The sequence below is a fragment of the Fusarium sambucinum genome, chromosome I (genome assembly GCF_050947815.1).
Source record: "Fusarium sambucinum isolate potato_lamoka chromosome I, whole genome shotgun sequence".
NCBI lineage: Eukaryota > Fungi > Ascomycota > Sordariomycetes > Hypocreales > Nectriaceae > Fusarium > Fusarium sambucinum.
Window position 1 is genome coordinate 3908797 of NC_139294.1, and position 23997 is coordinate 3932793.

Genomic DNA, 23997 nt, shown 5'->3' on the forward strand with positions numbered 1-23997 from the left:
TTGCACCTAGATCATTCATGTCATATCATATCATCTCAACTCCACCTTATCCTTCCAATTTGGGTATGTGTGTTCGGCACTTAGACCTCGTTGCTGGGGTAGGTGACCTTGGTGGTAGGAACGAACTCCTCCTTGATGGCTCGAACATTGACGAAGCGGGTCAGGAGGTTCTGGCTACCAGCCTTGTCGTTGGTTCCGGAGGCACGAGAGCCACCAAAGGGCTGCTGGCCGACAACGGCACCAGTGCTCTTACAGTTGACGTAGAAGTTACCAGCGGCGTTGCGGAGATGCTCCTCAGCGAAGCGGGAAGCCTCACGGTCAGCAGCAAAGACAGCACCAGTCAGACCATAGTCAGAGGTGGTCTCAATGAGCTTGCAGACATCGGCCATGGCGTTAGGTGCGGCGTCATCGTAGATGTAGGTGGTGAGGATAGGACCAAAGAACTCGGTAGAGAAGAACTTGTGGTTAGGGTTGGTAGTGGCGTAGATGGTAGGGTGGACGTAGTAGCCCTTTGAAGAATCGTACTTGCCACCAACGACAAGCTCGAGGTCCTTGTCGCTCTTGGCCTCATCAATGGCACCAGAAAGCTTCTTGAAGGAGGCTTCATGGATGACGGGACCCATGAAGTTGAAGTGCTCAGTGGGGTTGCCAATCTTAATGGCCTCAACCTCAGCAATGAGCTTTTCCTTGAACTCGGGCCACATGGACTTGGGGACGTAGAGTCGGGAAGTGGCACTGCACTTCTGGCCCTGGAACTCGAAAGCACCACGGACGGTCTGCTTGACAGCATTATCGATCTCAGCGGTAGGGTCGATCAGGTGGAAGTTCTTGCCGCCAGTCTCACCAACGACACGGGGGTAGCCTCGGTACCGGCCCTCGGCGATACCCTGGCCGATGGTGCCATAGAGCTGACGGAAAACGCTGGTGCTGCCAGTGTAGTGAAGGGCGGCAAACTCCTTGTGCTCAAGGACAACCTTGGTAATGTCGACCGGGTTACCGGGGACGAACTGGATAACGTCCTTAGGAAGACCAGCCTCAATCAGGATCTGGTAGACGAGCCAGTTGGAGGCAATGGCGAAGTCACTGGGCTTCCAGACAACGACATTACCGAGAAGAGCAGGGGCACCGGGCAGGTTACCGGCAATGGCAGTGAAGTTGAAGGGGCTGACAGCGTAGACGAAACCCTCAAGGGCACGGTACTCGAGACGGTTCCAGACACCAGGAGAGTTGTGCTCAGGCTGGATGCTGTAGAGCTGTTCAGCGTAGTGAACGTTGAAGCGGAGGAAGTCAGCCAGCTCAGCAGCGGCATCGATCTCGGCCTGCCAAGCGTTCTTGCCCTGGCCAAGCATGGTAGCGGCCATGATATCGTAACGGTACTTGGTGGAGATCAGATCGGCAGCCTTGAGGAAGACGGCGGCTCGGTCGGCGAAAGGGAGAGACTCCCAAGCAGGCTTGGCAGCCAGAGCAGCGTCAATGGCGGCTGAGACATCGGCAGTGGTGGCAGTGTGGTAAGAGGCGACGGTGGTGGCATGGTCGGCAGGGTTCTGCTGCTTGGAGAGAGCGGAAGCCTTGATCTGTGAGGTTTTGTATTAGACATAGCTCTTGTGATGGCCGAGGACGGCGTGTGCGGCCAAACTTACCTCCTTGCCTCCAACAACGACGGGAACCTCGATGGGCAGCTGCTTTTGGAGCTTCTCAATGGCAGCGGCCAGACCCTGTCGCTGCTCGCTACCCTTGGTGTAGTGCTGGTTGGGCTCGTTGAAGACCTTGGGGGTCTTGAAAGAAGCCAGAGTCGCAGCAGTTCGCATCTGCTGGGTTCGGGCAGCGGTGCGAAGACCGCGAGCACCAGCCCGGTTAAGGAACATCATGGAAGACATTGTGTGGTGTGATTGTTTGTGTTCTTCGTTATCGGAGTAGTCGTCGAAGATGATGAGAAGGTGGGGGGTATCACAAAAGCAAAGAAAACACGGATTCGACGACGTTCGAAGATGGAAGATGGAGAGAAAGGAAAGAAGGAGCAAACTGATGATGGGGAAATAAAGTAGGTATAAGAACAAGTCCAATTCCGTCCTGACTAACAGAAATTCCGAATTCAGTTGCAGTATCACGACTCAGACCTGGACCTGGACCTGGACCCAGATCTCGCGTAGCAAATCCTCCAATCTTCCATCAAAAAAACTGAACTGCCGCCGTTCGCCACGCGAGCTAAGCTAAGCAAAGCAAGCTACATCCTATCATTGTCCTTCTCTCAGAGACTGTCTTTAGGCTTGTCCTGTCAGAGCTAATCTTTTTTGTTTGCGTTCGCGGCTTATCACGGCCTAAAGAGAATCTGCGTGGGGAACGAGCACATGACGTCGCCTGTCTTCCCCAGCTACGGTCTACCCGGGGATTGAGATTGATTGGACAATGGCCTTTCCATGCTGGGGCCGATCTCGGCAGATGGGGCATGGCGTGTTATCTTTGGTTACCCGCGAAGAGCCGCACCCGTGCCATCAGAACACGGGCCTTTTTTTATTCTAGAGTGTCTTTGCTAGGTAGTTACCAAGCATATTGTTTTCGAGTGAAATCCTACCGGTTATCTAGGGTCTTTTGAAAGGAATCAAGATTGAATATTTCTCTCGCTTAAGAGAGATATTCCCACCTGCATCTTTCACCAAAAATGCCTATACATTCAGCCTGCAAATTTATCCCATACTGTACGTATATAGGCATCTCCATGAAAGTCAAGGATTTGAACTCTAGTTTAGTTCTGGGATGTTTGATAAACTTATGGCCGCGCTTTTCCGAACGTGGGGTACCTGAATGGTCATGTGCTATCTCAACTTGGTACAGATAGCGACTGCGTTAGAACCATCTCGCGTCAAAGACTTTACCTGTTTCGACTTGGTGAGCCTGGGGAAGAAAATTTCCTTATCTATTGCATGCAAGACATGGTTTCTCATCATGGCTCGACACATGCTAATGTGCGAATGTACTGTAAACTAGAAACAATAAACACTACAATACTAGCCTGTTCAGTCCGTCAAATATCTCGAGCAGTCTTGTTCTATAAGCTCCAACTCTTCGGGTTCTTCAACCGCTATTTCGTGTGCTCATATCAGACAATTACCTTCAACGGGTATAAACAAATAGAAACTACCCCATGGGAACTTCACTCTCTCGCTGGTTAGCTGGGTATCTCTTATCCTTTTCCAGACTCTCTTCACTCTCACTGTCTCATTCCATCAAGTAATATTCGTCCTGTTCGTTTCACCCTTCGCAAACCGTTGCCGGTCCGGCCCCACATACGTTGGGTCCACCCCGTCACTGTTTTCCAGCCGGTTGCATTGGCCCTTTTATCAAGTTTGACAACGACATGGTTATTGTACATGTCCCGCACAGAAACCTTCAAGTCGTCCTACTGCTGGCTTCCTGACGTGACCGACGTCCTGGGTGTGTTTGGCTCATCTCTTTGCCGGTAGTTGAGTAATGGCACGGTCAATCCGTACATCTCTGTTCGACCCTCCTTGTCGTGCTGGTCAATTTCCACGTTGATGCACACATCGAGTGTTCCATCGTTGGCTCGTCCGTGGGTCTCTCTTGATGCCGCCCTATGTGTTGTTCCTGCCTGAATTTCTCCCTTGTGAAGGACCTTGTGGCCGTCATTTCCCAAGAAGTTCTGCCCCGAGGTCTCAGTTCCATTCTCATTTACACTGCCGTTATGAGTAGGGGGGTTGTTGGGTGAGTTTTCGGTGATGGTCGCGAAGTTGCGGCTAGGCATTGTGCAGTTGTTGTGGTTGGCTGTCTTGTTGGACTCGCCGGGGTCCTTGTTGAACAGATTGAGCAGAGTCTCATCCGTCTTGGCGTTCAAGTGATGAATTTTGTTCCTCCTAGCCAGAAGGTTTGCAACAGCCTGGGGAGGTGGCTTGTTGACAATGGCTGACGAAACAACGTTCACCATGTAGCGGTGATCCTCCTCAACGGGGATCTTGAGGTTAGGGTTGGAGTAGAAACGTCCCAGTGCAGCCAGATGCACATCACCTCCAAGAATTGTCACACGGGCATTGTACTCGGCAGCAATCTTTTGAAGATCCTCCATGAGCTGACGTCGCTCTTTCTTGTGCGTTCTCGCAGTGTAATGGTCATCCAGGTCATCCAGCAGATCAATGCTACCATCGAATTGGTTAAAGAGACTTCCTCCGAGTCCGAATCGTTTGTTAAGAATCTTTATGGGACCCATAACTGGACTGCGGAAGATGTTCTCAAGCCAGGTTAAACGCTACAACATGTTAGTAAGAATCTATGCCCATCTGTCTGCAAAAAAGAAAAGAAAAAACACATACCGGATATGCGATGGGGATGCCGAGGAGCAGGATCACATGCTTGATCGGCTGCCCTGACGCTGCCGTCGCTTCGAGCTCCGAACGCAGTCTTGAGAAAATCTTCTTATACGTCTCAGGATAATTGACTTGGTGGCGCGTGCGCTGTGTTTCAAATTCAGTTCCTGCTTGTCATTATGGGACGTAATTTACTGACCTCGACTCGTGCGTCGATACCAATGAGAGCGATGCGGGCTCCGAGACGGGTGTAGATGTTGAAAGAGCGTTCAGCAACATATGGGCCAGGATGGTCACCAACAATGTACTCGGGTGATTCAATCATTGGCGCGACGTAAGTATCGATGAGCTGATTGGGGTCGGGTCCCTGAGTGCTCGCTTCAAGAGCGACATGGTCTGATACACGTCAGTACGAATCGCCGCAAAAGCCAACAAAGCTGTCATACCAGAGGTGTAGGTTGATGGGGGTGGTGGCAAATGATGCTGGAAGAGCATGTAGTATTTATGGGCAGTACCACCAATACCACGAAACACATCGCACTGCATAAAATCGTCGACATATGAGCCGAACCCGTCAATGATCTAGAAATCGTTAGCAACCAACGTGCCACTACTGTCACAATCATGTCATAGACTTACATCATGGTCGTCCCAGATATTGACCTGGGGAATCTGGCCGTTGACGCCAGAAAACGGCTCAGTGTTGTACCAACGGATGTAGTTCTTCAGGTAGTAGTCGTCGCATTGAGCCCGCAGTGTCTCGGGGAAGGGGTGGTGTCTTCGCTTCTTGGGGTTACTGATGCTGGTCCATTGGCGTAAAGGACCGTCAACTCGGATCCCATCGTTGTAGATCTGATCACCACCGCCAATCATGACATGATAGGGAACCTCACGGTGCTTTCGTGTAACATCGTTCCATAGAGCTGGGCCACTCCAAGCCTCCTCGTCGGTCCCGACGCTGAAACCGTTGCACGAGTGGAACATGATGCGAAAAGACTCGGTTGCGGCAGGAACGAAGAATCGGTTCACTCGAGGCTTGTGCTCGCTTGAGAAGCGCATTTCAGGCAAAGCATAGTCGTAGCCACATTCGGTGTCCTGGATCGGAACACTGATATTGAAAGCCCAGAAGGTATTGCGTGGGTCGGAGTAGAGGCAATGTCCGTCTGCACGTACCTCTTCGCGGGCTCCGTTGGTCGCATTGCCACCATCTGGGAGAGTGACAGCTAGGTTGAGCGTCAAGTAAGGCTGGTATGGAGGAATCTTGCCGCCGCCTTCCACGACAACGAGCACACTACCATGCCAGCGTCCCTGGTTCGTATGGCGATAGTTCAAGAGAGGACCGCAAACAATTGTCTTTCCGTCAGGAGGGTCTTGCGCAGCATGGCTTTGGCCAACATTGTCGCCCGCAATAGCTCCGTTGGTATCGCCTGCGGCGGCAGTGATGGGCCTGTATTTTTCTGTCTCACGATTGTCGTCTTCTGGTTCAATGCGCGACTGGTTGAGGAAGTTTACGAGGCCGCCCGTGTCGGTATTTTCTTGGTGAGGATCTCGTGGTGGACCTTCGCCAGTGAGCTGCGAAGCATGCGCGGCATAAGCAGATGACTCCTGGTGTCGCCAACGGCTGGCCGATGCATGGGGATTCCGTTGCGACTCAGTGGTCACTGGTCTTTCTCCTGCTCCTGACATTTTGTGAAAAAGGTCGCGATCAAGAGCCAGTGTTGATTCTCAGGCAGCTTAAGATGGAGGCCTCCCGTGTGGTACAGGGAGGATCGTCGCAAGTTTTGTGCGATTAATATCGGGAAGGAAAATCGACGACGCGGGTTGTCACTGGACGCGACAAGGACAACAGTCCGACTGAATGTATACTCTTCAATACAGAACAACCATGTGCTATGAAAGCCCAAAAAGAAGCCGTAGCAATGAATACTTGAAGAATGAATTGACAATGTCCAGGAGAAAAACTCGAGGGTAATACCGACGGGAGAGCAGTTTAGTCTAATAGTAAGACACCGAGACACAAAAACATAGTACAACTGGGTGATGACGCAGGTGCAACCAACCAGACACATCCCATCCTGTCTGTTGGTGCAGGGGTCATGGGGTAGGTAGCTACGATAAGGGACTTGAGAAGCACCAGAAAGAGGGTACTTATCCTCGCTTTACGAATGATATATACCAGTTGGCGTTAGATCCGAGGTCACTGCTGACTCTTTCATCAACTGGTTAGCGACTCCAACAACGCTCCATTTCAAGTAGCAAGACTCGAGGGAGCACTTCACTCGAGGCACGAGGCACAGACTAAAATTATAGGAATTGAGATCAGGGAATGAGGTGGGATGAGATGGCGCCAAGCGAAATATCAAGTCTCCCATTGGTCAATCGGTTATAGTGGAAGTGATCCCTTGAAGAATCCAGGGAAACCAAGACACCAACTCGTTATCAAGCTCCATGATTGACTTTACCTTGGTGGTGTTTACAAGTTTGGCCAGGATGTGTACTCAATGGTTGACGGGGTAATAATTGTGCATAATTAGATGTGACATCTCTTTTGCGGTCAAGCTGAATAAACATGAGTTCACCGCTTCTCGTAGTCGTGAGAGCAACATGAAAAAGGAATATTCTAACATCCACATATCGACGCTATTTAATTTTGAGCTTTGCCAAGATCTTCATGGCGATCGATTACGTGAGGGTCATGGATATTAACTCAACTTTCCTTTCTAGTGTGTCTCGATGCCCAGCCTACCCGGTAGTGGTATGTCTGGATTTATTCCTCGTTTTTTACGTAGGAGTGTAATTATCTCCAGCCCAAATTCGCAATTATCTTCAGTAATAAGCTAGAAATTAAGCATGAAATCCCGACTGACGTCATTTACTTGCACTTGCGTATCTTGTTATGGATAAATCTTGGACTGAATCCGATCCATCGAGAAGCAATATGTTTACCAGCTATAGTATTGCATTATATTATCGCATCTCAGCACTAGGCTTTTGATAAAGACCTGCTGCGTGTTCTTTATATAGTTATGCCAAGGCAGTACTGAAATGACTGATTAACGGATAAACTATCTACCTATCTCTAGAAACATAGAAGAAGAATCATGCGAACTGTGTTGGTGCTGAACCGTAGCTTAGCTTAATCCTCGTGACGACCCCACATATAATTACATAATCAGACATCATATCAACCTCAAAATTTCGTGCAAGTTTTTACTTCTTCCACAACTTACAATGCAATGCATTTCAATGCTCTCGAGCAACGCCGCGTCGTCGGCTGCAATTGAACTGCAAAGCATGATCCCTGATGATCAAGCCTCGAACATCTCAAGATCACCGCACAGGTTCGACGAGGAGTTTGAAACACGAGGAAACGCGGTTGCGATTGAGTGGTTCAACCTGTCGACCTGATGCACAAGATCTCAAATACGAGTGATCGAGGCAAGGTTATCCTCGGTAGGTGAATACTCGGTGAAACAGTGAAGCGCAGTCAAAACTGCAAACGGCATTAGTGTGTACAGCAATTGAGCTCTTCTATGCTCGCCTTGCTGAAGGAATTTTCTTCGTGCCAATATTGATACACCCCTACTATTACCAAACACCTCTGTTCTTGTAATCCCACAGACACTGGTGCATGAAGATAGGGGTACATGCCATAGCATTAGCCATGTTGTTATCAAAATACATTTTCCAAGCCGACCGTGAAACCGACGAATGCCAACGTTTCGATGGTTGCAAGAATGGCAGCACTGTCACTATAGATGATGCCCCCTCACATCGGCCAAGAAGAAGCTAGCCCCGCTGTCTAAGTCTCCAACGTGGAAACTCTGTAGAGCTAGGAGTCGACCGCTAAGTTTGGCGTTGTGAACCCCTAATTCGCCAAGCGGCTTGGGTCGTATGTAAGGATGGAAAGACAGTACTATGCACCTCGCATGTTGGACGATTATTCGAATGCCAAGCGAGACAAGCCTTGTTGGGCGGTCGTCAAATTGATGAGAAGCCCACACCACCGCAAACTTGTGGGCTTGGTATCAGACAAAAAAAAAGGATGTGGTGGGCAAAAAGACAAAAAGAGCCACATTAGGGGTTGTGTTGGCAACATACGGCCTGGTCAGTGCATGCAGGCCCATCAAGTTGGAACTTCGTCTACCTCGGATTCAGCCGACCAGGGATCCAGACAGCCAGAATAGTAGCTGTACTATTTGCAGGGCCGCAGCCAAGGTCCCAATTGTTGTTCATCTTGTCGGATCAATTACCCAACCAAGACCTAGACTAGCCTTACAATTGATTATAGTTACACATGCATAGGTACATACACACGGCGATACAGAGTACAGCTGAGAGAATGGGGCTACAAGAAGGGGCCTCAGCCGTATTCCGAAGTTGAACAGCATGATGCATGCAAGGGAAACCGATGTGAATGCTGGCTGCGAAGTTGTGCCACCAGCTTACATGAGCTGTACTCTACATTACGGTGTACCGGCAGTCAGATATACTTCACCAGGCGCAGCCGCAACCGCAGCCCCGTTCATGATAAGCAAACAAACAAAGCTGGGGAAATCCGATGGCTAGTGATGCAGAGCATGGTAGATAGAGCATGGTGAATTATCCTGTCGCCGCTTAGGTCGTCAACGGAACAGACGACCAATAGCTCTAGCACGTGGAGTTATACAGGTGCGCATGATATGAATAAGCACCATAACAAGTTCACAGTCATGAAACCGACGCCCCGTCGACGGGCAGACTTTTGGAATATCCATACTACGTATGTAGTCCGTATGGACAACAAGAAACATTTCTCCTAGACAATATGACAAGGCTCGGGAGAAAGACACGTGCGGAACAGGCGCCTCTTGCTCAGCTCTGAAATTGCCATGGGTCGGATAAGTATTTGGCGTCCACTGGTAAAAAAACATGTTAGTATGCTGATTCTAGGCTTGATCAGGTAAATGGATTTGAGAAGTCAGTGAACGTCATTAACACGTTATATGAACAATCTACTGGTACATGGCGGTACATTAGGGTGGGGGCTGCCTTGGCCTTAGTGAGAGATGAGCTTAGAAACATCTTATCCATGGGTCATGGTCATGGCTGAAAAGACCCCTTTCTCGGAGTCTGAGCTTCCCGAATCCTATCATCACGTATTTTAGAATGTGTGAGCCAATCGATCTCTTGCTTCTTTGTTCTAGATATCTGCATGATATGCTGCAGTCGCATCACTAAGGAAATAACCTTTCAATATCTAATAAGCGGTAAACGGAAGGGAAAAGTAAAAATAAACAATAAAAGAAAAAAGAAAAACAACAACTTGCTATAGCTGCCTTGTCACGGAGAAAAGCCTACGCTTTAGCTCCCTTTTTGCGGTCGGCGGGTACAGACCAGACTACAGCGGCATGACGATTGTCCACTAAGTGATGGATGGATCCATTGGCTTCGCAGCCGACTTTCAACGGCGGCTCTAGTTCTGTATTCTCACTTTAGTAAGAGACGGCTCCATGCACAAATTGGAATAATCTGGACCTTTTCTGTCAGTGTTGAGAAAATTAGACTGATAACGATCGTGTTTCTTTCTTTTCTTTTCTTCTTACCAGTTCCTAGTAAGGGGGCAGCTCATTACCCTTTGTGCAGTACTCTACTGTACCTACAGTGATTTATCGGCCCTCAATCTCGGACAACCCCATTGATTCCACTTTTTGAATGAACCATGATACATACCTACACCTTGGTTAACCAATAATGGGCGACTTCTAATCATGCGAAAATTGATGGAATTGATCGTTGTCTTGACAAAATGTAATCCTAGGTGATACATACAATGTCAATACGTTCGTGGATCCTCCACATACAGATCAAGTACGTACCCATCAACCATCAGGGGCAGATCTTCAACCGCAGATGAAATCCGTTGTTATGTTCATGTTCAGTTACAGTACATTCCCAAACGATGACAAGAGTCAGTCTCAGTAGGATCCACCATTAGTTGTCCGTCGTCACGACTTTAGCCCATCGAATCCACTAACGAAATCTCAGCCGGACAGGCAACCGGACGCTGAACAATGTCCGGTGTTAGTTGAGACCCAACGCACATGTCAGAATAACAGAGGCTTGCGGACTCTTGCACAAGAGCTTGAATGAACTGCACTTGCTATTGTTCCATCCTTGTGCCGTTATCGCTCAAAGTGTTTAACGTATCTCTTAATGGGGATCAATGGAACTCATGATCTCCATCTAGCACGGCCGAGTTGCGTCACGGTTAGCTGGCCTGCCTTGACTCTAGGGGTTAAGAGACAGGGGGCTTATAGTGTTGTGAATTTCCAATCGAAGATCTGATTTATTAACCGTCCTTCTGTAGATGAGAAAGCTTGAATGCATGCATGCATTCACATATTTCCGAGAAAAACTTGGAACTTGAGGTTTCCGAAACACTTGTTTCACCGATTTGGGGATCAGAAATGCCATCATCTTCAATCGTCTTTTGTCCCTATAATAGGACTGTGATATGGGTTAACAGAAGGGTAATTTTCTCCAAGTTTTATCGGTTATAGTCTGTACAAATGACTCCAGTTATGAGAAGAGTATCCGTATATATACGAAAGTTCGAGGTTGAAAGTCAATTTTACTGTGCGCCTCGCCGGCCGCCACCAAAGCTTCCACATGGGAGCTGCATGTCGCGAGGTACAATACTTTCCAATAGTACTGCGCCATTAGGTTAGCTATAGCTACCAAGGTTTCTGAAATATCAGACTCGGTGTCAGACGAATGTATGACACAACAGGTTCGGAACAAAAAACTTGGATGAAGAATGATGCTTGTTGCTCCCGACTTGGTCTCACTGCGTCTCACTCTGCTTCGTTGTCAATACCGTCCAGTGATAGCGCGCAGTAAGGTGATGGCTTCCTAGGTTACATTCGCCTCTGTCCAATCTTTTCTCATGTACCTTGTGTACTTGTTAATCTGTGCCTCTTCAGCTCCTTGTACCGCCAGGCTTCGACCCCTGGAGAAGGAGAGTGCCGTGGCCTTGGACGAATAGCATGTCGCCGACATGAATTGCTAGCAACTCTGCTGGGTGGGTGCCTTTATTCTTTGATCATGGACTACTACGGATATGTCGAGCTTTCTTGGGATAACACAGCAGAAAGGTCCTAATGCAGGCGCATCGTTATCGGATGTTTCAATCTTGTGAGAGTCCAAATGCGTTTCCCCAAAAGAATGACACAAGAAACAAACAAAAGAAGATGGCGCTCAGACTCGACGCCTCATCAATTAATGACGTTTTGTTCATTTCAAAGGCCTTGATCGAAATTGGATGGAGCTCGTTCGTTGCAGCGGTTCATCTACTGAAGCTGCATTCAATTACGGCGCTCCACCCCGCCAATGCTTCAGCTTATTAAAGCCCCTTGCCTGGCCTTAGGTGCCTTGTCCGCCATCCTGACTTTCTAACCCAGGTGGCCTTCATAATAGAGTGAGAACAATTATTCCATCTTTTAATCTGTGCGTTGCCCCATCCTGATATCCTGACATCCCAGTTAGACGACTGCGCGCAGCCCCTTCTGGGCATAGCCTCATTTCATTCTTGGGAGCTCCTTGTGCTGATTGTACTGTATGGCAGCTCAGTCCCAGTCCAGTACATACAACCAACACACCTAATAAGCTGGGCGGGCGGATACTTCGGCCTTCTCCCTACCGATTCCCTGTCAATCACCTCCTCTGTCTTGCCGCTCCTCCACCCCGGCTAGTCCGCGGCGATCCTGTATGTGGAGGTTGCAGGTTGCAGCTGCAGGCCGCACTAGTAAAAGCCCAGGTACTCTACGGTAAAGTACGAGTCCACCTTATACCAGGTTAGGCCTGCACTTGCTGTGTTGCAATTGCGGTTCTATTCTACCAGTATCGAAACCCTGAGAAGCCTCATCCTTCCTTCTTCCAAACCACTTGGAATCTTTCGCATTGCAGTCCTACAAAGTTCACTCCTGTAGTAACCCTCATACCTCTGCCGGCCAGAGAAGCCTCGAATAATGGTGATCTGAGATACGTTTATTTACTTTGTTAATTTTTTCCTATACGGTCGGCTTTCCAATAAGAGGAGCATCAACCTCCGGGACGCTTCTCTCGTTGAAGCCTGCTTAGTATTCTGCATTTCTTGTCATGAGATGACTGGTCCTACCATGATGATGGCTCCGGCCGTGGAACCCTCGTCTTCTTTCCCGCGGTCTCAATCCAGCCCGGACCTTCTCTCGCTATCTTCTCTCGAAAACCCTTCATCCTCAACAACAACAACAACACCGATACCGCAGCGCGATAATATTTCTGATGCTCAATCATTACCAAATTTCGATCTTCCTACCTTCAATGTCGATTTCAACCTTGATACAAGTCTCGACACGATCGTTTTTCAGCCCGAGGAGCAACGGGCTGAGATCAAAGCGCCACCACCTCCCTCGATCGTTGAAACAAAAGAGGCGCCTGAGGAGGTCTCACGGTTCAGACACGCTCGAAAAAGAACGAGCTCGCTCATAGACACTCGAGGCTGGCTCCCAGGCTCCAAGAGCACGTCAGATCTTCACAACCTTGGCCAAGAGCCCCCTCGACCGACCACCTCTGCAGGAGACAAGAAGTTTGGCGATGGATCAATCGGAAACCTGAAACCTATAGAGAAACCCCTGACGAAATCCGAATCTTTCGTCAACTTTGCCAAACGCTCATGGAGACCTTCTCGCTCCCCCTCGCCCATGAAGAGCGCCGATTCTGCCAAGGAAAACGACGAGTTGTCTGGCCGCAATCGATCCGAGAGCACAACCTCGATGAAATTAACCAAGACTCGTAAACGCCCTGGTTTGACTGTCGATCAAGTGGATAAGAACAAGTCGAGCGAATCGCTTAAGTCTTCCGCCCCTAAAGCCTTCTCGCGAGCGAGCAGCTACTTTTCCAAGCTCAAGCAAAAACAAGCGGGCTTGTCAAAGCTCAACACGAATACCGATTCCGACACCAGCTGCGCTTCTTCGGCCACGAGTCTCGCACCGCCAGCTTCAACCATCACAGAAGACCACACACCGCAATCTTCCGCTTACGATACCACATCTGCTACGACCGTGACTGATGAATCTTCTGTTGAGATGCCGCCTCAGCAGAGAGACGTGTTGTGGTCATCTTTTAAAGCGATCGATGAGGATTTCAAGGGGTTCCTTGCCAAGAGCACCGCGCACCGCATGTCGCAAGTTCAAACACAGCTCCTGCCCTTCCTCCGAAGCACCATGAATCATGAATCAATCAAGAAACTTTGCGCCGAAGACGTCGACCGCAGGGCAACAATTTTGAACAAGTGGTGGACCGCAATCTTGGAAATGCTGGATGGTCAAGCTCCCCAGCCCGTGCCTGGTGTCGACCGCCCAATCTTGTTCGATGTTGCAACTCTTCTTATGACGCGACTGGAATGGCGACAAGCTACGTCTTATTTCTTACCGCTCGTTGACCGATCACCAGCGGAAAAGGTACGAGCTCGATCCATGACAAACTCGTCCAATTCATCTGTCACATCGAGTCAAGCAGCATTCCTCGAAGAATCCGCTGAACACAGCGTCAGAACCATGTTCGTTACCAACCTGGTGAAGCAAATGGGTTTTGTAGTCGACAAGCTTTCGCTCCGCCATACTCCGGCCAGCTTGGTTAATTTTGCTGGAAAGGCCTGCGCGTATGCCTTCTTTTTTGCACCAGGCGTTGCCGACATTCTGATTAGGCTGTGGGGACTTTCTCCCGAGCTGATCAGACGAGTTGCTGATGACCTGGGCCTACCAAAGAAGAACATGGGTGAGAGCGACGACATTGCGGCGTTGTTTCCTCCCACCATTGGCGTATTTGCCTGGACATCACCAAAGGGCATGTGGGATAGCCTTAAGAAGGTACCCAGGTTGCCTGTGCTGGTGTCTCGGATTCCTTGGACAGGTCCCTGGGCGGCTCGCTGGAAAGGGCGGGATACTGATGTTTTCTTCATTTTTCTCAAGTATTTCCACATCCTGTCCGAACAGTTCATGCCTCCTGGGCTACCTCTTCTAGAAAAGGCTAGGTCCCCCGGATTCGCTCTTGTTCAAGCTCAACTTCTTTACGTTTTGGACACTACTATCCATCGCCAGGCCCCCATGGATGGTGGATTCAGCCCCGCTGCCATGGATGGCATGCCAGGCGCCGATGCTGCAATGGCTCTGCCACTTCCCCTCAATAATGTCATGAGGGGCATGGCTGAGAACCGATGTATCATGCTATTGAAAGATTATCTTTCAGACGACTCCCTTGACATTGCCGGGGCACGCCATACGTTCGCAGAGACCTTTGCTACCATGATGAAGGCAGCGACCCGCCGAGTTTCTATGTACAACCATCCAGCTTGTTTCACCTTGTGCGACTTCTTGGAGGAAGTTCTTGTACTCTACAGTGAATTTGAAGACCCAGACAGCTCTGATAGCTACCTCGACTGGCCTTTCTGGTTTGACGTTTGCCAAAAGATCATGGGTTCTTTCAACACCATGTCTGAAATTCGAATGATGGCCCTGATATACTCTATCTGGGATGCTATCTCGAAGGACCCTGTGCGAAAGTTGGCTGTTTGCAAAGACTGGTTGCTTACCGAAGAAACCTTCAACGAGTTCTTCAATCACTGGTGCCCTATGGTCCGGGCTTACTACCAGCGTTTGCTGTCTTGGCGAATGTGTCGGGACTCAGGAACGCTGGATGAAGTGGATGGCCAAATCTTCGTTCTTGTGGCTGAGCGGCTCCAAACAACATGGTCCCATTATCTGCATATTAAGCACGTTGCTGAACAAGAAGGGCGAATGACGCCTTCAACTGCTCCTGTGAACCCTGCTCCAGGAAAACGTTTCATGATCATTCGTCAGGAGATCAATGTACCCCAGCCTGGCTTGTACATGGGTAGTTTTGACTCCTTTGCCAAGCTCCCTAATAGCGAGACAAACGTCCTCAACGGTCTGCCCCCTGACGCATCGAGGCAGGATGGAAGAAAGCGGTGGTCACTACTAGGCAAAGTGCTTTCTCTTGGCGGTAACACAAACGCTGGATGGGATGATGATTTCCAAACCGTTCGTCGGGAGACGGCGGAGTCTCGAGCTTCAACATCAAGCAGGGCCTCCAATACCAATAGCCACAAACACCGTGCGTCCGAAGATGATTCCTTGTACTCACAGCCCACATATGAGGAGCCAAAGTACGTCTTCAAGTTCGTTCTTGCTTGGCAACAACAGGCAGGGCCTCTCCGAGAGCGCTTTTTGACTCGCCCTCGACTTCCCGGTCCTGCAGAGAGCCGCATCAGTGGGCCGCTGAGAGTCAACGGTATTACACGCAAGTTCTCAGGCAGCCCCCAACAAGGACTGATTGACAATGCAAAGAACGCGAGTTTGCTTAAATCGGCTGCTGAGCAAAGTGGCCCCCCAAGACTTGAACTCACGCTCTCGGGCTCGAGTGACGAATCCGATAAATCTCTCGCCATTAAGGACAGCTTGTCACTGTCACCATCGCCAGCATTATCACCCTCGCCGGCACTATCACCACCTCCTTCGCAGTCGCAGTCCCCATCATCGTCACCATCGCCATCACCCCACCCGAACACGGGTTCCTACACCGATACTGCTGTGCAACCCGTGAAGCCCACTGGCCTTTATGTTAAGAACTCGGTTTACGCTGGAAGGGCACTTGCTGAATGGGCTCAAGTCATTTTCGAGTGCAACAACTTCATCGAGCGCCGTCGTGACGAAGGAATGGCAAGCCTTGGTGATGTGGAAATCCCTGTACTTGGAGTCGAGGGTTTCCGCAAGGTCGGTGGTTAAAAGCAATGAATCTGAGATACCCTTACTATTAAGCACAGCACAATTATGCTCCACTTTCTTTGGCACACATGCTTTCATTTCATTTATATTTTTATCTTGTTTCTGCCCATCAACAGTGGTTGTGGGCATATTGGCTTTTCCTGCACAAACATCGGAGTACCATCACCATGCATCGGGGGTATCTTTCTCGCATAAAACCAAAATCAGAACCAGGGGGGCTCAAGTCGCTCCTTGTGATTTGTTCATTTGTATGGGTTTCGAATAGTATTCGGTTTTTATGTTTCTGGATGTCAAGGCGTTGGAGAGCAATAACTGGACTGTTTTGCTTCGTTTTATCATATATCATATATCACAGTTCGCAACAAGCGGTACATTTTGGAGAGCGGGGGTTTTCAGGTCAAGGCGGGATAGGTAAATATGGATGGAGTAGGGATGCAATTGGAAAGGCTTATATAGGCTTATAGCGATCGTTGCTACATGTGCAGAGCGACGGCTTCGGTGCAATTTCATGTGTACATACATATACCATATTGGCTAGGGACGAGTGTGGACCAATACAGGAGAGTTTTCTTCTGCTTGATTGAAGAAGATTGTAATGATAATGGCTGTAATGATATATTGAGTGCTCTTGATCACAACTTGAACATCGCTCGCCACATTTCACAGTCTGCTTCTAGTTTCAACGTCTATCTGGGCCATGATTTATGTATCGCTTCCCAGTCCCCCCTTATTGCCAGCCTGCCTTTAACTCAGTCCACATATCATTGATCTTTGGCTTGAGCATCTCATACCTCTTGAGAGCATCGTCTCTCAACAGATCTTCCCGCTTAGCATAGTACTCCTCAAAGGAAGGCTTGCCATCGGTGACAGCCATCCAGGTTGGGCGATTGCGTGTAAAAAGATGCACATCAGCTTCAATCTCCCAAGGTCTATCCAGGGTCCCAACACGTATATACGACACGTGAGGTCCTGCATCCGCATAATAATTCCATAAGCCAGTGTGGCAGGCCGGGCAGCTGACCACTGTCTGTCCCAAACCAGATTCCGTCGGGAGACACACAGATGAAGTCTTTGCCTGAGGCCGGGGTTCACGGATAGCAGACTCGGCTGAAGTGATGCGTGCAAAAGCAGGCTGAACGTTCGTGGGGACGGGATCTGGGTTGGTAGATGTACCGGCTACTGTGGGCGGCGCTGAGGGGATGAGGCTGAGAGTCGTGGACTCGATGATGGCGTTGAGGGCGAGGACAGAGCCTGTCTGACGCTGGCAGGCGGTGCAGTGGCAGCAGTGAACGAGGAGAGGATGGAGGGAGAGTTGGTAACGAATAAGACCACAGGTGCAACCGCCAGTAAGGGGAAGGATATCTTTGCGTTGAGAGTAGTGAGTCATGGTGATGATGTTGAGGGAAGGATGAAGGAAAGGAAGGTAAGGGGAAAAGAGGTAAGGGGGTGGTTTATGTACATAAGAGAAGAGAAGAAGAGTAAAGGCTGACAAACTGGACTAGGGCTTGTGTCTACTGACTATTAGCAGAAAGAATAAGACACAATCCTTGTTTTGATTTTATTCACTCTTGGAGCATCGTCCAAGACCATACCATATCGAACCAAAGCGGGGTGACGAGAGCTGGCCAGTGAGAGTGAGCGGGATGGCCTAATTAGGAAATTGGTAAAAGGCCTCACCTCACATACTGGAAATGACACGAGACGACACGATCTCTTTTAGTTTAGTACGGATCCAGATTTGTTTTTGCTTTTTTCCTTCTCTTTTCTTCTTCTCTAGTGGAAGACACAGATGGAGAATAAATTGCCGTTAAGGGCATGTTCTCCGAGATCAAACATGTCTGTCAATTACACAAGTACTGCAACAACACTCATCGTGTCCCAACATCACACTAAACCACAACAACTCATGATTTACTATTTGCATTAAACAAACTGTCATCAAAGACAACGTCTAGCTGGCGAGCATTCACCACGGGCACGTTGACACACTCTGATGCACTTGTTCATTGATTCTCATTCTCCAAAGCAAATTCAGCTTTTCATACATATCATAGCTATTCGTCTCAAAATACCAACTAGTGGTAGATGGACCGGCCCTTATTCATCGCAAAGCCTTATGATACATACCGATGTCGTCCAAAAAGGAAAAAAAAAGAGAAAAAGAAAACGCAAAACAAGCGACCCCGTTCATCCGTGTCTCAATCTCTCACACACAGTCCTCATCCGCAGATCTAATCCTCATCCTTCTCGTCTTCAGACGACCAGGCGCCCATTTGGACCTTCTTGGCCTGCTTAGCCATGGTGTGGATGTGGTGCAGGTAGAGCGGATCTCCAGCTCTTCCAAACTGGGCCCGAACCTCAGTGAGTAGCTCGAAGACGCCGATGCAAGAGCCGCAGACGTCCATGTACTCAGCAACACTACTGATCTTTCTTTCCAATGTTGCAAGACTCATGCTCAAACTTCCACAGTGCTGGTACATGCTTCCAGGGGTAAAAAGATCCATAACACCCTCTTCTTCAGCTTTGCTGAACATCTTGCCAAGCATCAGACAAATCTCGCTTCTTCCGTGTCGACTTCCGCACAGCTTGCCGCTTACTGAGCAGCTCAGGATTAGTTCGCTCAGTCCCTGGCACTCTTCCTAAAAAGTCTCCAGGGCTAGCTGCCGATGCTCATCAATACATGCTATGGAAGGTTAGTAAAGGCGTGACTGACAATAGATTCAATAGGACTTACTCATGATGGGAAGTTTCTGAATAATTTCGTTTTCTTTGAGTCGTTCTTTGTTGTGGCCAAAAACCAACTCGGAATCGTCATCCAGGGAACAATTGTGAGTGATGTATCCAACAATCTCACCAAAATCGGTTGCGAACCCCAGCTCCCAGGCGATAAAGGCCATCTTGAAAATTGAGCCTATATCAATTGTTCTAGCAGACATGTACCACCTTTCGGCGACAGGTCGTAGCACACTTGTCATGTCGTATCTGCTGGCCAAAGTGCATACACCAAAGAGCCGGTCAAGAGTCACAATGGCGGGAACCTTTTCGAAACGTGCGTGAACGAGGTTCAGGAGAATAGCAAACGACTTTGGGTCGTCGTCAGGAAATTCAATGGTCCATTGGTCGCCATTGTTGCCTTTGGCGCTCTCAGAGATGACAGCGTGTAGCTTGACTGATGCACGCCCGAGTGCTCGAGAGTCAACCAGCATGTTTCGGGGGTGGTTTGTTCCTACTTTGAGATACAAGTCTCCATTGCGGTCAAAGCGAATGATTCGCTTATTTCCCCCTCCATTTGAGTGCTCACTGGCCACTGTGTTGGGGGTGTCTGGATCGACGATGGTGGTACTAATCTCCAAAGTGTCAGAGATGTAGGAATCAATGACTCCCGACTCGTTGGTAGCTGATTCGTTGCTGCTTGCAACGGAGCTCTCGAAGGGAGACGAGGTAGCGGAGTTAGTAATGTTTTCTTGGATGGATTTGGCCTTGATGGCCTCGTCATGGTCGGACTCAGATTCTTCCAGAATCGTGTCAAGATAGTCGTAGTAAGCAGGCTCGTACTGGAAGTTGACGGCCTCGTAGCAAGGGGTATCGGCTGACTGCTTCTCAGTAGCCTCTTGTGTAAGCGCGTACGCTTTGTCGTTGATAGGATAGAGCTCGCCTGTTTCATCCTCGCTCGCAGAAGCATTGGCAGACTGATGTCCGGCTGCCTCTTGATTGTTGGGAGGATACCCCTCGGCGGCAGAACTCGTTTGGTTGTTGTAAAAAGGAACGGACTCGTTGTTCCATACCTCATGCATAGAGTAGTAGAGATGCTGGCGTTCAACGGCCTCCTGACGGCTGTGGGACTCCTCGATATGTTCGGCTTCTTCACAATCAAAGCACGAAATATCTTGGGTGTTTACTTCAAAAGAAGGGCTTCCGATAGACTGCTCCTCGGTTGCCCGTTGCTGGGCGAACGCGGGGGCTTCGGGATTGAGTTCGATACGTTCGCTGGCAACAGACGTCATTTCGCCGTTAGAATCCTCGCTGATAGGGAGCTCGGTGAAGTGCGTGCCAGTAGACTCGTGGCGATAGGCGGATGAGGCGGGTTCCTCAATCATTTGGGACACCTCCCCGCCAGTAGAAGGGGACGGGTAGCCATCAGCTTGCTCATCGGTGGGTGTTTTGATAGACACAGTCTTAGCAATGTTGCCGTAGAAAGCCGAAGGCTTTTTCTTGACGACATCTTGCATTTCGCTATTATCGCACAAGGCTTGGGTGTTTGTAATGTCCTCGAGGGGTGTCTTTACGAGCTTGGCCTCGGTGGTGATAGGCGACGTTTCGTCAGCTTTGCGAGTATCCCGCTTTATGGCTGTGATACTGCTGTCGGTATGATTGATGAAATCCATAAATGATGCTCGCGATGGGCAAGAACTGCGCATCTTCTCGAGAAGTTTTAGATTCATCGTGAAAGGGGAGATCCACTCTTGTAGGTGATGGTTTTGTGTTGGTAGATGGCGGTGAATAATAGAAGAGTTCTTGATAGAGTAGTTATCAATAGAAGACTGTGCAGAAGAAGAGTTTGCGTGCAATAGAAGCCTTGTTTATAGAAAGTAGCGTTTTGGTTCGCGTTAGATGGAAAGGAAGAGGTTGAATAAAAGGTGAAATCAGAAGAGAGGAGAAGGTAAACAAGGAGGGGAGCTAAGAGCGAGGGGGAGCAGTGGCATAGCCTTGCATAATAGAATATTCAGATTTCCCTGACAGTTGGCTGCCAGTGCCAGTGCCAGCGCCAGTGCCAAAATTCACGGCCACAATAGCGCGTAAACAAAAGGTTGCTTATTTATGTAGAATGCGTAATAATGTTGTTTGTTTGCTAATTGTAGAGTGCATGAATAATCAGCCTATTACTTTACTGTTCAGTGTTCAGGTTTATTGTGCATTGCAAGAAGACTTAGACCATTGTCTATGCACTCTAGTCCCAGCACATACATGACATGAACAATAAAACTGTATTTTGATTAATATACTCGTGGTATTGAATATTCATCGCAGGGCATAAATAGTCTATCATCATTTGTGGTTGAATTCCAAACAGACACTGACTTGAACTCGATGCCTCATACCCACCTACCCAAGTATCTAAGATGCAGCAAATAGTCCAAGATACCTCGCGCAGAGTTTTATCACCGGCCAAGGTCCTTCTATAGTATGTACTGATATTGAATACAGCCAGAGAACAAGCGAGCAACGTTGTCGTCGGTGCAAATGCTAAGTGCGTGGCTAAAAGTAAGGTGGTGAACTCGTGCTTTACAAACCTGTTTCGATACTTGTATGTTCTATATGGCAATTTCTAGACATAAAGACCTCTTTCGTTACGTATAGAACACTCTATGAGCTATTAGAGCTATTAGAGCTATTAGAGCTATTAGAGCTATTATCATCAACTATGCTTGTTCCGTTTGCTCCTTACTGTATTACATCTCATCTTGAACATGTTCGAGACTTCATATAAGATGCTGCGACTCGGACATGGCCGCAGAGAGCCCCATCTCAAGGATATACGATATAATCAACACAGCGAAGAGTGAATGCTTTGTTTGCCTTGTGTGAATGCTTGTGGTAGTAGCAAGAGTAGTCGGCCCCGCACGTGATACTACCGCTCTCCCTCAGCTACGAACCCACCTAAGTGTCGCTAGTCCACTTTGGACAACAAGAGCTTCCTTCGAAAGGATTACCCTTTTCAACCTTGACAACGCATTTAGTAAAGAGCTACAACTGCCTACATCCATCTATCTATCATATTCGCCTGACTCCTTTTCCAATGCCAAACACGGGGAAACCAAGTAAAGATTGCCATCTCTGCCGCTCACGGCGTGTCAAGGTTAGCTAGCTGGCTTGCTCGTGCTTACGCGTTATCTCGTCCAGAGACAAACATCCGAGTCACATCAATACAAGCAGTTACTAACAGAATCATCAGTGTGATCTCGATCGTCCCTCTTGCCAAAGATGTATCAAGTATGGAAAAGAGTGTCCGGGTTATCGAGATGAGCAAGAGCTCGTCTTTCGCAATGCCAACCCATCTTCTATCAAAAAGAGGAAAAAGAGGACTCAACCAAAGACCCATGGCGAGTCGGTCATGTTATTTGATACACCTTCTTCATCATCATCTTCTTCTTCTTCTTCAAATGGGGATGCCATCACCCCTAGGACTATAACAGAGGATGACCATGCACTAAGCCCTGCCTCGCCAAACATACTTGATCTTGTCGAATACACTCAGACGGGAGGGTCTCTCATTATCCCTCAGTCCCTCAACGAGCACTGGACTTCTCATTCTATTCCTATTCTTCTTAATGTTTACTACACTTTGGATTTTCTGCATGACACTTACAAGAAAAGTGGCCCTCAGGGTCCTCTTCTCTGGGCTACACACCTCTTTGCTCGCACTTATATCACTAATCTACGATACCCAACTGCCATCGATAATGGTTCTGTCGAGCAGACCGATAAAGAACTGGGCACTTATCTAGGAAAGACTCTCAGTTCTGTCAGCGCAGCGCTAAAGACGCCAGATGGTCCCATGAGAGACGATGTTCTTGCAACAGTGTGGATTTTGACAAACTACGAGGCAAGTAAATGTTTCGCTCCACCACTGCGCCCTCATACTCATGGCTCTTCAGCTTCTCATGGGTTCCATCAACCGTATATCACCACATAGCCCCTGGCACCTTCATACGAATGGGCTGTACAGTATCCTCAAACAGAGGGGGGCAGCTTCTTTGCGGGATGGAGGCAACAGAATGGGCTTCTGGCCTGCTTACAACATGGTGGTAAGTCAACTCAAGGTTTGGTATCAACCATTAACTGACAGTCAACCAGCAAGTACGGTGTCTGCTCACAACCCTTGAGTGTCCGCCAGAGTCCAAAGAATGGTTTGAAGCCATCAAAGAGACGATTCACCCCGGAGAGGGGCTAGCCGTTGAGGTTGGCGAGTACATCTGTAAGATTGCACATATTCAAAAGCGCATGCTCGATATTGTTCGGGCTCGAGACTTTGATGCCGCTGCCGCCGAGTATCATGACCTTGTCGCCACCATATTCAAAGCCGAAGATCATTTCACCACTTTTGACGCAAGCTATCATTATATCGACGAGGTTTTCAACCCCTACCTACGAAACATGCTCAACTCGGCACGTGTGAAAGGGTACCATGTCATCCTGACCTTTGCGAATTTCCTATCCCATCACTCTGCTACTCCCGTTCCCCCAGATGAGCTTAAAGTACTACGAGCACATTGCGTCTGGCGTGTCAGAGACGGGGCAAAGGATGTAATGAAGGCCGTACAGCGATACCTCGACCCGGCGTCTTTTCGTAACAATCCATCTCCACGAACAGTATTTGACGCTCTGAAACTGATCTGGCCCTTGACGGCCGTCTACCTCGTCCCTTCAACTCTCCCCGAGCAGAGTGAGGCTGCAGGGGTGGCTTTGCAGTTTATTGGAAGCGAGCTTGGAGTGAGGCAGGGTCTCAAGGTGAACCGAGGAGAATCCAAATTACCACCAGAGGCAGAGGTGCCCTCCAGACTGGTTGAAGACGAGACCTTTGACCCGTTACCACAAAGCAGAGGCATAATGTGAGGGGCTTTACTGACTCGTGAGCACTGCCTCTACTTACACATATCGGTTCGGCATCACAAAGCTATCCACAAGCTCACTTACCGCGCATGGTTGAATACCACACTTTGTTCGAAATCCAGGTAGCACCTTGTTCGAGGCACGTCCGGTCCGTCCCACATGAACAGACGGTCTCAAAATTCAGCTCCGCTCCGAGTTCGAGACCCACTCCGTGAGACATGAATGAAATGTTCGGCCAGAACTTG

General features: G+C 48.9%; 7 protein-coding genes across 7 annotated transcripts; 2 read left to right on the forward strand and 5 right to left on the reverse strand.

Annotated features, from left to right (window-relative positions):
* Window positions 1-80: 80 nt before the first annotated feature.
* Window positions 81-1877, reverse strand: FSST1_003998 (1-pyrroline-5-carboxylate dehydrogenase; the record flags this gene model as incomplete). The annotated part of the gene is made up of 2 exons (XM_083230130.1): window positions 81-1574; window positions 1641-1877. 2 exons carry the CDS (start codon window positions 1875-1877, stop codon window positions 81-83), a joined length of 1731 nt encoding a protein of 576 aa, XP_083087428.1.
* Window positions 1878-3397: 1520 nt separating this feature from the next.
* FSST1_003999 (uncharacterized protein) lies at window positions 3398-6002 on the reverse strand (the record flags this gene model as incomplete). The annotated part of the gene is made up of 5 exons (XM_083230131.1): window positions 3398-4258; window positions 4323-4463; window positions 4516-4712; window positions 4763-4898; window positions 4956-6002. 5 exons carry the CDS (start codon window positions 6000-6002, stop codon window positions 3398-3400), a joined length of 2382 nt encoding a protein of 793 aa, XP_083087429.1.
* Window positions 6003-12460: 6458 nt separating this feature from the next.
* FSST1_004000 (DUF1765 domain-containing protein) lies at window positions 12461-16141 on the forward strand (the record flags this gene model as incomplete). Its single annotated transcript, XM_083230132.1, has 1 exon — window positions 12461-16141. One exon carries the CDS (start codon window positions 12461-12463, stop codon window positions 16139-16141), a length of 3681 nt encoding a protein of 1226 aa, XP_083087430.1.
* Window positions 16142-16868: 727 nt separating this feature from the next.
* FSST1_004001 (GFA family protein) lies at window positions 16869-17528 on the reverse strand (the record flags this gene model as incomplete). The annotated part of the gene is made up of 1 exon (XM_083230134.1): window positions 16869-17528. One exon carries the CDS (start codon window positions 17526-17528, stop codon window positions 16869-16871), a length of 660 nt encoding a protein of 219 aa, XP_083087431.1.
* Window positions 17529-18372: 844 nt separating this feature from the next.
* FSST1_004002 (uncharacterized protein) lies at window positions 18373-18675 on the reverse strand (the record flags this gene model as incomplete). Its single annotated transcript, XM_083230135.1, has 1 exon — window positions 18373-18675. The coding sequence occupies one exon, from the start codon at window positions 18673-18675 to the stop codon at window positions 18373-18375; it is 303 nt and encodes a 100-aa protein (XP_083087432.1).
* A 105-nt stretch (window positions 18676-18780) lies between these two features.
* FSST1_004003 (uncharacterized protein) lies at window positions 18781-20583 on the reverse strand (the record flags this gene model as incomplete). Its single annotated transcript, XM_083223765.1, has 2 exons — window positions 18781-18824; window positions 18876-20583. The coding sequence occupies 2 exons, from the start codon at window positions 20581-20583 to the stop codon at window positions 18781-18783; spliced, it is 1752 nt and encodes a 583-aa protein (XP_083087433.1).
* A 1355-nt stretch (window positions 20584-21938) lies between these two features.
* Window positions 21939-23755, forward strand: FSST1_004004 (Zn(II)2Cys6 transcription factor domain-containing protein; the record flags this gene model as incomplete). Its single annotated transcript, XM_083230136.1, has 4 exons — window positions 21939-21998; window positions 22095-22745; window positions 22798-22947; window positions 22997-23755. 4 exons carry the CDS (start codon window positions 21939-21941, stop codon window positions 23753-23755), a joined length of 1620 nt encoding a protein of 539 aa, XP_083087434.1.
* Between the last annotated feature and the right edge of the window lie 242 nt (window positions 23756-23997).